This window comes from Balaenoptera ricei, chromosome 16 (assembly GCF_028023285.1).
Source record: "Balaenoptera ricei isolate mBalRic1 chromosome 16, mBalRic1.hap2, whole genome shotgun sequence".
Taxonomy (NCBI): Eukaryota; Metazoa; Chordata; class Mammalia; order Artiodactyla; family Balaenopteridae; genus Balaenoptera; species Balaenoptera ricei.
In genome coordinates this window covers 108,038,840-108,051,220 of record NC_082654.1, presented here as the reverse complement: position 1 = coordinate 108,051,220, position 12,381 = coordinate 108,038,840, and the positions used below count along the sequence as shown (strand labels likewise).

At 46.5% G+C, this 12,381-nt stretch overlaps 1 protein-coding gene across 5 annotated transcripts in view; it reads right to left on the bottom strand.

The window, feature by feature from the left end:
- The window catches only part of DISC1 (DISC1 scaffold protein), a 349,458-nt gene that overhangs the window by 233,916 nt on the left and 103,161 nt on the right, over nt 1-12,381 (bottom strand). For all 5 annotated transcript variants that reach the window (XR_009498091.1, XM_059900957.1, XM_059900954.1 and 2 more), the window contains exon 5: nt 2,984-3,113. Coding sequence is in view for 4 of the 5 variants with exons in the window: in XM_059900957.1 (XP_059756940.1) it covers nt 2,984-3,113 (130 nt within the window). In the remaining variant the exon portion in view is untranslated. The remainder of the gene's footprint in view (nt 1-2,983; nt 3,114-12,381) is intronic.

Genomic DNA, 12,381 nt, shown 5'->3' with positions numbered 1-12,381 from the left:
GTAGTGAGGAGGATAGACCTAGAGACTGTCATACAGAGTGAAGTAAGTCAGAAAGAGAAAAACAAATACCGTATGCTAACACATATATATGGAATAAAAAATAAAATGGTTCTGAAGAACCTAGGGGCAGGACAGGAATAAAGACACAGATGTAGAGAATGGACTTGAGGACTCGGAGAGGGGGAAGGGTAAGCTGGGATGAAGTGAGAGAGTGGCATGGACTTATATACACTACCAAATGTAAAATAGATAGCTAGTGGGAAGCAGCCACATAGCACAGGGAGATGAGCTAGGTGCTTTGTGACCACCTAGAGGGGTGGGATAGGGAGGGTGGGAGGGAGATGCAAGAGGGACGAGATATGGGGATATATGTATATGTATAGCTGATTCACTTTGTTATAAAGCAGAAACTAACACACCATTGTAAAGCAATTACACTCCAATAAAGATGTTAAAAAAAAAATCTACCAACAAAGAAAAGTCCAGGACCAGATGGCTTCGCAGGTGAATTCTATCAAACATTTAGAGAAGAGCTAAAACCCATCCTTCTCAAACTCTTCCAAAAAATTGCAGAGGAAGGAACAGTCCCAAACGAATTCTACAAGGCCACCATCACCCTGATACCAAAGCCAGACAAAGATACTACAAAAAAAGAAAATTACAGACCAATATCACTGGTGAATATAGATGCAAAAATCCTCAACAAAATACTAGCAAACAGAATCCAACAACACATTAAAAGGATCATACACCACGATCAAGTGGGATTTATCCCAGGGATGCAAGGATTCTTTGATATACGCAAATCAGTAAGTGTGATACAGCATGTTAACAAATTGAGGAATAAAAACCATATAATCATCTCAATCGCTGCAGAAAAAGCTTTTGACAAAATTCAACACCTATGCTTTGTGACCACCTAGAGGGGTGGGATGGGGAGGGTGGGAGGGAGGGAGATGCAAGAGGGAAGAGATATGGGAACATATTGTATATGTATAACTGATTCACTTTGTTATAAAGCAGAAGCTAACACACCATTGTAAGGCAATTATACTTCAATAAAGATGTTTAAAAAAAAAAAAAAAAAAATTCAACACCTATTTACGATAAAAACTCTCCAGAACTGGGCATAGAGGGAACTTACCTCAACATAATAAAGGCCATATATGACAAACCCACAGCCAACATCGTTCTCAGTGCTGAAAAACTGAAAGCATTTCCTCTAAGATCAGGAACAAGACAAGGATGTCCACTCTTGCCACTGTTATTCAACATAGTTTTGGAAGTCCTAGCCATGGCAATCAGAGAGGAAAAAGAAATAAAAGGAATACAAATTGGAAAAGAAGAAGTAAAACTGTCACTGTTTGCAGATGACATGATACTATACATAGAGAATCCTAAAGATGCCACCAGAAAACTACTAGAGCTCATCAATGAATTTGGTAAAGTTGCAGGATACAAAATTAATACACAGAAATCTCTTGCATTCCTATACACTAACAATGAAAGATCAGAAAGAGAAATTAAGGAAACAATCCCATTCACCATTGCAACAAAAAGAATAAAATACCTAGGAATAAACCTACCTAAGGAGGTAAAAGACCTGTACACGGAAAACTATAAGACACTGATGAAAGAAATCAAAGATGACACAGACGGAGAGATATACCATGTTCTTGGATTGGAAGAACCAATATTGTGAAAATGACTATACTACCCAAAGCAATCTACAGATTCAATGCAATCCCTACCAAACTACCAATAGCATTATTTACAGAACTTAGAACAAAAAATCTTAAAGTTTGTATGGAAACACAAGAGACCCTGAATAGCCAAAGCAATCTTGAGGGGAAAAAACGGAGATGAAGGAATCAGACTCCCTGACTTCAGACTACACTACAAAACTACGGTAATCAAAACAATATGGCACTGGCACAAAAACAGAAATATAGATCAATGGAACAGGATAGAAAGCCCAGAGATAAACCCACGCACCTATGGTCAACTAATCTATGACAAAGGGACCAAGGATATACAATGGAGAAAAGACAGTCTCTTCAATTAACAAAAAAAAAAGTGCCAGTTTATTGGAGAATATTTTCAAATAGAGACAATGTTTGCTTCCCTTTCCCACCTTGCTGTTGTATGGACTTGGATGGCAAACTCAGATAATAAGAACACTCTGCATGAGGCGGGGGCAGCGGGAGGGCTTCCAGTAACATGTCTGAGCCCCATTAACTTGTCTAAGGTCATTCAGCTGTTTGGAGCCTAAGCCAGCTCTTGGACTCAGTGTTAAAGCCCTCTGCTCTTTCCAGAAGTCAATGCTCCCCTTTCCTGCCTCAAAGCCTCCAGGCTCAGGCAGGTGTGGACAGAGCTTCAGGGCTCCTTGTCTCTGGGGGACACTGTCGACTTCCATAACTCCTGGTTGCCTCCTGGCTGGAACTCAGGGCTGCACCAAGATTTCTAGCCCCTGATGATTCTCGGCCAACTTGCATCCACTGCTCTGGGCCAACCTGGAGCTCCCACGATACCCCAGTCATTCCCAGTCTTTCCCAGTCCTGCCCACCTTGCCCAGTCTGCACTTACAGCTCTGCCTCCTGACAGGTGCTACTCACAGCCCCACCTGACAGCAATTTCCATGAAGCATTGCCACAGCTCAGATTTTTTTTCTGCCTTCTGAAAGAACCTTCTACAGGGCAAAATGAGAAGAGGTGACAAACTGGCCTGGCAGACAAGCAAAGTATATTCAACAGGAAATGAGGAATAGCAAAAACACCGCCACACACACCGCCAAGCTTTCAACCCCTCATTTGTAATGAGACTCCCAACAGGCCCCCTAGTCACCACCCTCCACCTTGTGCTTCCAGGTGGGACAGCCAACGCTCTAATTGCTGCACTCAAGCAAAGACCCACTTTGCTGCCTTTGGCTCAAATGGATAAGAAAAATGCTGTCTTATTTCTTGAAGATTCTTCACCTGCTTACCTGTAACTGCTGCTTTTCTTGGAGGAGCCAGTCTCGCCTGGTGATGGACACAAGCAGGTTGTCCTGAGCGGTGGGTTCCAACATCTTCGGCTCCATTCTGAGCTGGGCTTGGGTGTCGTCACTGCCAGCTCTTAAAACAAAACATACATATTGGTACAGATATGGATGAGCTGAAATCCTCAGATCTACAAGAACGTTAATGGAAAGTAGGTCCACAAAGTGGCCCCCAGTGGCTCTCATCCTTAGGAGGGTCATAGGGATGAGGTCTCTAATGTAAGTTTTTGTTTTAATGACAATCTGTCGGGGCATTGGCTGTTTCCCAGAGCCACCTTGCTTAATTGGACTGGGCACTGTCCAGCACCATAGCTATGCGTGTGGCTATCTGCGCTGAAAGTGTAAAATACACACCAGATTTTAAAGACTTAGTATGAAACAAAGAGAGCAAAATAGCTCATTAATGATATTTGCATTCATTACCTGTTGGGATGACAATGTTTTTGATATACTGGGTTAATTAAGTATACTTTAAAAATTAATTTTGTTTTTTTCTTACTTTTTAAAAATGTGGCTACTAGAGCATTTAAAATCATGTATGTGGTTTGCATTATACATCATTGGACAGCTCTGCCTGGACCATCCAGAGCAAAATTCCAGGGCTGATCTTGGCTGTGGAGATGACAAAGAGGGTTGACTGATGCTTGGGTCAGAGATTCTCAGAAAAGGTTTGCTAAAAGACTGTCAAAAACCACTAAAAATCTGTTTGGCTCTTTCTCCCATGCTTGCAAGAGGTGGCATATTTGGTTGAAGCAACGCTGGTGAAGATGTGGCCCAGGCTGCCGCCTTATGTTGGTAAGTTGCCGTTGCAGGATCCTTGCAGGTGTTTCTCATCAAAGGATGACAAATCAATTTATAAGCAGTTACAGCAGTAAACAAGACTTGTCCCCTGTGCAGAGCAGAGGCAATGGATAAACTAAGGCCACGGACAAACGCTCCCCCCAGGGCTCAGACTTACTCACTGCAGGAGTGGAAAGGTAGAAGCCATGCTCCCACTTTCTACATCTTAACGCAGCCCTTACGTTAACAGGGGGCCTACCAAGCACCACGGTGAAACAGTCCTAATATTCTTAGAAACAATGATAGAAAATGTGTCACCTCAGCTTTTCTAAGTTAGAAAACAGTGGCCACAGAAAAGGGAGCCTTGCTTGCATTTCTGGGCCAGATACAGATTCAGACTCAATAATCTCGAAAGCTGCTTACTTAATATAACATACCACGCAATTTAGAAGCTTATTTTAAGACTTGTTACTCTCTGTTTTGTGTGCATAAAGGCAAATCACAAGAGTAGTAGTAGTAATAAAAAAATTTAACTGGTAATAACAAAATAATCCAGTATAATTGAGAATTTACTGTACGCCGGGTGTTATCAGTGTTGCCAACGAAGAAACAGAGCATCAGGGAGATCTGAGCAACTTGCTCTGGTGTAACCCAGCAGGACCCTATGGGGCCTTCCCAGAGCAAGACTCCCCCTCCAGGTCCCCCGCCTGCCTTTCGTCTGTAGAAAAACTTTAGTCAAAGAATAAATTTAACTGGAGAAAAGAAAATGAAGAAAGGAAACTTTCAAGCAAGACGAAATAATAATGGTTTAGCCATTAAACAAAGAAGTCAAAAACCTTTTGTTCCTCCTCAAGGGCTATAGATAACATTCTGAGCCATGTCCTTTGAGCTGTTTGGCAGATACTGAAACCCTCACCAGGTAGAAGAAGTTAACTGTATGCTGCTCACAAGCATGCAGACCCCAGACCGGTTGGAACCAGAAGGTTGATGATGTCGACTCCCAGTTACCTCACCACCAACCAATCAGAAGAAGGTCCACGAGCTGATCACACACCCCACAACCCCCCTCCCTCACCCCGTCTTTATAAACCTTTCCCTAAAAACCATCAGGGAGTTTGGGCCTTTTGAGCACTAGCTGCCTGGACTCCTTGCTTGGTGCCTGCAATAAACACTGCACTTCCCTTCACCAGCACCAGGTGTCAGTAGACTGGCTTTCCTGGGTGTGGGCAAGCAGACCCAAGTCTGGCACCATAACACTGGGTCACACAGAGCGCAAGAAGCAGAGGTGAGGAGTCCATCAAAGGGCCATCAGGCTGGTCGCCACTTTCCAGCCCTTCCCTGGACACCGTACACCAGTCAGGCTTCAGCAAGATTATAAACTCCTGTTTCTTCCTGGCTTCTAGCCACATGCCACCCACACCTGCTGGCTAAGTCCCCTTGCCCATGATTCAACACAGTCAGCTGAGAGTGACAGCTTCAGGGAGGTAGACGACCACGGTTTGAGCCCTAACTCCACCTTTTTCTAGCTATGTGTCCTTGGACTTACCAAACCTCTCTGAACCTCACCTCCCTCGTTTTTAAAATGAGGATGATGGTGATGGTGATGCCTTCCCTATATGGCTCTATATGGCTGATGACGGGGATCAAATGTATTCAACAGATGGCCACTGAGTGCCTACCCTGTGCAGGTCCCGCCCTCAGCCTGGGGCCATACGGGGACTCTGTCCTCGGGGAGCTGGCCGCTTCCTCCCCACCTCAACGTTGGCATCAGGAGACTGAACGTCCACTGGACACACCGTCCTTTGTCATGAGGAGTAAAGATGAGATGTTTCTGAGGACCTTTCCATGTATCAGAAGCGGGGTGGGGGAGGTCCCTGGAAGGAAACCACCATCAGCTATTGTGGGAATGGAACCCACCTCCTCCCCTGGGCCCCCGAGTCTCAGCCTGGCCACCCAGCCTCTCGCTCTGGACGGCGAACCTCAGCCCATCTCGTGCTGCTGTCCCCAGGGCCCAGCACTGAGCAGGGCTTAGCAAATATTTACCGAGTGACTTCAGGAGTCCATGGCCTAGAAAAATCCAGAAGCTGTTTATATTCAGCTTTCGATTGCATTAGATCATTTCTTCACACTAATTTATTTCCCAATTTGCTCTGCTTATGCAAATATTCAGAGTTTCCTGAATTTCCTAAATATATACCATCTGGGTCGGGATGGGAGTTAGTGAAGGGAATCAACACAGAATTGAAAATGAGCTGCAGGGGAACTACAGGTGGGTAGCTGGGAATTCTCCTTATTATCGTTAATCACATTCATTACTTAATCCATAAGAAAAGCCCCTGTGATTCACCGAAACTCCTCTCTGTGTCTCTCAGACTTTGACTCTGGGTAGAGAAAGCCATACACAGATGGCTGAGTGGTGGCCCCAGGACAAAAGGCAGCTCAGGAATGAAGCCGGGGACCGGTTTCTATCTCAGCCCATCAGCCCTCAGAGCCACGCTCCCTCTGCCTCCTACAATGCTGTTCCCTTTATTTTAATAAACCCCAATGTGTAATCCCAAATGTCAGTGCAAATTAGCCTTGCTATAAACTAATCAGTATGGAAAACGAGCAAATCCCTCAGGGGCAAGAATTAAAAACACGTGGGTTGGAATGTTAGCACAGCACTCGGTGCCCACGGGGACTCGGGGTGTCTAGGACCACACTATCAGCCCCGGGTTTCATGCAGGCCCCCATCTGTCCAGTGCTGGAAGAATTCTGTCCTTTCTACTTTTGTCTTTTCCACCAATCACTTAAAGAAGGATAAAACCCATTTGTAAAATAAGATCCTACACCACTGAAAACAGTATAGATCCAAATTGCACAGGACAGCATATTGCATCCCAGGGATAACACGGACCACGTGACTTTTGTGAGTACAGAGTTCAGTAATATTGAGAAAATAATGAATCTCACCTAGGGGGAGGCGTTTCCTGAGAGTGTGCACCTGTGATGAACCCACCCGGCCACCTCCTCTCCAGCTGGCTCACTGGGCCCGGGGCCCTCCAGTGCGCTGCCTTTGCTTGGAGGACCGCCTTCGGGAACGTCTAGAGTGAGACAGGGCAGAGGCGAGCCCAGACATTCCACTGGCTGGGACATCCCATGCCAGAACGGCTCTTGGCAATCGCTGTGGTTTATACAGTTGTACATATTACACAGAGGGTACCTTTCCAGACAGGAATGACGGTCATCATGATGCCAGAAAAACTGCTCTGTGGTGCCACTGCTGGAATCCTAGAGTCTTAATTGAGGAAAGAACCAAAACGGATGCTCTCATTTTCACAGTGAGGAAAACCACAGCTCAGATGACCACTTCCGGCAACAAGACTTGAGTAGGACCTTCTGAATACCTTCGCCAACTGCTGCTCTATATCGAGGACTATTCTATCAAATTTATGTCATCCGACAAATGTGCTTCCATCTCTCCCTCGTTGGGAAGATGGTGATAAGGAAGTGGTTTGGGCCAGTTACGCAATCAATGAAGTGTGCGTTAAATCTGGAAATAGCTTTCCTAGCCAACAAACAATGTCATAAATGACTGAGGCCACTCTGATGGCACAATCGAACATTGTAGATTTGCCAGGAACAATGTAGGTAACTTTACAGTTCTTCCTTATATATCTGATTTGGGTCTAAAAGTAAGGAGAGTGGAGTAAAAGTCATACACCTTAGAAAAGTGGACATCATTGGTTTCTACGATCTTATCCCACATATAGAGATGACAGCCTTGCAGGAGGGGCACGTGGACATTTACTTGGGTTTATAATAACCACGCCCAATACAACAGGCTTCAGACAGACTTCAGCTGAATTTGAGCAAAGAGGATGACACAGGAGACCTTTATTTGGAAGTTTTATCTATAATCCACTGATTTTAAAACAAATTCCGATGAGTCTTCTGTGACTCCCTTCAACTGGTTTTTCTCCTCTTTTCCTTCCTTACTTCTCAAGGTGATGACAAGGGATCAAAGGTGGGTCTCCTGGGAGAGACACAGGCCGTGCTAGTCCCCATTTGGCTCGAGCTGTGATTAGGGGTTCAGAAACGTCTCCTGCCATGTTGGTAACAGTGATCATTTTTATGCCACCTCATTTTACATCTCTGGAAAAATGTGTCTGTAACAGTTATTTTCTTTTGCCGTGTATCTCCATTCCAGCCTGTGAACTTAGAGCTGATCATCACTGAATTCTGTGGTGTGATGGTCCCGACACGACAATTAAATGGAAATAAAGAATCACATGTTTCAAAGGGAAGAGAGGAAGAGCTGGTCAGAGGAAAAATGACTCAGTCCAGAAGCGTCATGAGCTACACAACATTCATCTGTTCCAATCAGAAAGGAAGTAGGTGAGCAGGAAGTATCTGGACAGGCAAACCAGAGCCCTGCCTTGATAAGCCACGTTGGAAAACCATCGCATATCTTTGTTTTTCAACTCTGTTGTACTTTGTTTACTTGTGTGTTAAGTTATCTATTGGGAAAAGGTCTTTGATAAAGGACACTTTGAATACACACACACACACGTGCACACACACAACTGAAGATGTAAATATGACCCGTTTTCATGTACAGGGTTGGTGAAGGTCCAGTGGGAAAACACATAGGATGTGCAGTCAGAGAAAAGCAAAGTATTAATGAGAAAATTATCAGTCATATGTGCACAGTAGACCAAACCTCTGTCTTAGGAGAAAGGAAAAAATAACTTTCTTTGGACTGGGTGAAAGATACAGCAAGAGTAGATTCCCAATCATTGCTGTGCTAGGATGTTGAGGTGGAATTTTCCAGTTGCTCCAGAATCAGACGCAAACGCTGAAGGACACAGGCCTAAATGCCCTCCACCCCGAATCGGGAGCAGCGAGGGAGGGGTCCACCCAGGGCTGCACAAGCTGCAAACCACCAGCACCCTCACTCACCACCCTGTTGACCGTGCAGGAAATGGAGTCTTCATGAGAGATGCTTCCCTGCCCAAGCCCCCAGCCCCGCATGGGGGCAAACAGGGAATAACCTCTCCCACCCAAACCAAATGAAGGAAAAGCAAGTCCACTAGACCCCCTCTTCCAGCCAGGGGATGTCCTGCAAGGAAGGCTGACGTCTGGTTCTCCCATATGAACCTCTATCTGCGTCTGGTTCTCTTTGGAGCAAAATCTGAGACAAGGAGCTGAGTTCGGGCTGGTTTTTGGCGAAGTGATTCCCAAGAAACTAGAGTGGGCGGTAAGAAGGAGGAAAAGTCAATGAACGGTGTGTTACTGAGCTGATCACCACAAAGGCAACTGGGGCGCCAACCAACTGGGAAACGTCCTGGGAGGAAATGCGTGGAACACTCCTCGAAGCTGTCCCCCTGGACGAGGGGAGGCTGGCGCATTAACCTGCCCTCAGGGGCATCTCTCACTCCCCTTCCTCACAGGATGCAGGGAAAACCCCATGGCAGAGAAGCCTGCCGGGTGCAAAGCTGTCAGTGGGCACGAAGGCGTCCACAGCTGGAGAGGGAATCAGACGGAGGCCAAGGGGTTGGGACACGGGGCATCAAGTCTCTGCGGCAATCCCCGCCCACACACCGACTCTGTGATGCACCGCTGCCCGTCGAGCAGGGATGAAGGAACGGGAGAGCCACACACCGACTCTGTGATGCACCGCTGCCCGTCGAGCAGGGATGAAGGAACGGGAGAGCCACACACCGACTCTGTGATGCACCGCTGCCCGTCGAGCAGGGATGAAGGAACGGGAGAGCCACAGCAGGGCAGAGGGCCTGGAACCGGCCGGCCCGCACACCCACTGTTCAGTGTGGCAAAGATACGTGAGCTTCCTGTGAACCAAGTGAACACAACAGAAGGAATCCTCCCAACAAGGGCGCCCACTGGCCAAGGAGACCCAGAGAAAGAGGTTGGGTGACACGTGAAAAACGGTGGTTGCCCCCACGGGGTGGAGAGATTGTGTTCACGTCAGGATCAGGGAGGCGCTGCAGTGGCCTCTGGGGACCCCGCACCTGAGTCCCACAAGAGAGGGGATGTGTCAGCACGTATTCACGGGGGTATCAGCACCTCTGTTGGCCGGGGGGCAGCGATGGCCCACAAGGAGAGGATTACGAACACTGGACAGGGAAAGATTTGAACTGGACGTACGAATGATGTTTCAAACTAGACTGACTGGATGAGCATCCGTAACTGAAAATGCCCCAGACATCTGTATTTTCTGCCCAAGATACCATAGAGAAATGGGGAAAATGTGTTCAACAGAGCACAGCAGACCAGAGAACAGACAAACCACGATGCCTCTGTACCCCGTTGAGGACAGACACCCCAGTGACCCAGTTACATTACAGAGCAGTGAGGTACCAAAGACAGAGAGAGACGGATACCAAACCATTTGAGTACCAGTAATCTGCTTTAGAGGAGCTCAGTTAACCCCTGGGGTGACAGCTAACACCCCCTGGGCTGCTGGAAGGACCTGGACAAATCGAGTATGATTCAGGGTGACACACAGAGAATTAAACAGTGCTTTCTAGAACGATGAATTAAACAGGGATTATTATGAACAAAATGTCAGTGAAAATTAAAAATGAAGTACCTGATTGCACTTGGGTGTTTACATTTCCTCAGATCTTATTCTAAACCAAATTTTCTTCACTTGAGAGCCAAAGGTCCCCTAGAGAGGGAATGAATAAGCTCAGAAGATCTGCATGCAAGTGTTTGTATGCAGTTGTCCGTATGTTTGTACATACGTGGTTCTGTGATGGAAGAAATCTACAGCTTTCATTAGATCCTCTAGGAAACCCTTGATCCCAACAAGGCGAAGAGGTACTTATTTGTGTTGTTATTAATCAGTATTGAAAATTTGCCATGCCAATGCAACTCTTTTATTTCTACAGGAAAAGCACCATCATTGGAAAGCATTCTGTTTCTCCCTGGACTCGGAGAGCCCCTGGCCTGGGAGAAACCTTCCCATCCAGGCTCCGGCTGCCTGAGCTCGGGCCAGACACCCCGTCCCCCTGGTGGCCACTGTGAGAACTGCAGTCAAAGCCCCTGGCTCGGGGGGAACCTGCGAGTCCAGATAATCCTGCTGATGACAAACGTCACAGGCTGGATGGGCGGTCGGCACACTGAGAGGCAATTTTTTAAATTATTAATGACTATGTAATTATGTTAACACGCAGTAGCAAAGCGTAAGAGAGGAATTGATTTTGAGTCATTGTTCTCTAATTGTGTTAATAATAGGACAGATGGCTTTGGCACGAGAAAAGCCAAGATAATGCTTAAATAACTGAAGTGTGGAAAAGAGCGATCTAATTCAACCCCCTCCTTTTCTCATGAGGGGAGTGAAGTGTGGAGAAGGTAGGAAACTACGTCAGGTCACATAGAGCAGGGTAGTGCAAGAGACAGGACCAAATCCAGGTTTCCTGGAGCTCCAATCGAGGGTTCTTCAAGATACTGTGGGGACTTCCCTGGTGGCGCAGTGGTTAAGAATCCGCCTGCCAATGCAGGGGACACAGGTTCGAGCCCTGGTCTGGGAAGATCCCACATGCCGTGGAGCAGCTAAGCCCATGTGTCACAACTACTGAGCCTGCACTCTAGAGCCCGCGAGCCACAGCTACTGAGCCCACGTGCCGCAACTACTGAGCCTGTGCTTTAGAGCCCGCGAGCCACAACTACTGAGCCCATGTGCCACAACTACTGAAGCCCGCACACTCTAGAGCCCGTGCTCTGCAACAAGAGAAGCCACCGCAATGAGAAGCCTGCGCACCGCAACGAAGAATAGCTCCCGCTCGCCGCAACTAGGGAAAGCCCGCATGCGGCAACGAAGACGCACGGCAGCCAAAAATAAATAAATGAATTAATTAATGAATTAATTAATTATTTTTTAAAAAGATACTGTGAACCTCCTCCTTGCTGGGTGTGTCAGAAGCAAGGCTGAAGGAGTGTTTTCTCCAGGGCAACTGAACCACGTTGGAGTGAAGGTTCTTCCTCTCTCCCTCTCTCTACACATGCATCTTGGTGAACCGACATGTAGATACACATATGTATCACATTCATTCATTCAGTGAATATTTACGGAATACTTATCATAGGTCAGCCACTGCTCTAGTGTCTAGGAATAAAAAGACAAATACAATACAGTCTTGTAGAATAGCTAAACAGCAAGGTCCTACTGTATAGCACAGGGAACTGTATTCAGTATCTTATAATAAGCTATGATGGAAAGAATATGAGGAAGAATATATATATATATTCTTGTCTTGTCCTCAAGGAGCTCACAGTCTGTCAGAGTAGACAGATATTCAAGGAAACAGATTAATTTAAGAGCCAAGGCAGGGGTGAGGTCATTCAAGGTGCTCCAGTAATTCAAGGGGGAGATGCTGTGACCGACACGGGCAAGGCTTCACAAGGATGGGAGCTGAGCTGAGTCGTGAAGCAACACCTAGCAACAGCTAGGTGACAACTTCTACCACTTCAGCGTGTGTCAACTGCAGGGGGCTGGTGACGCCTAGTGAAATTCCGGCTGCTGGAAAGCTAGGCAAGAGCTGCACTGGAAAAGCTTTGAA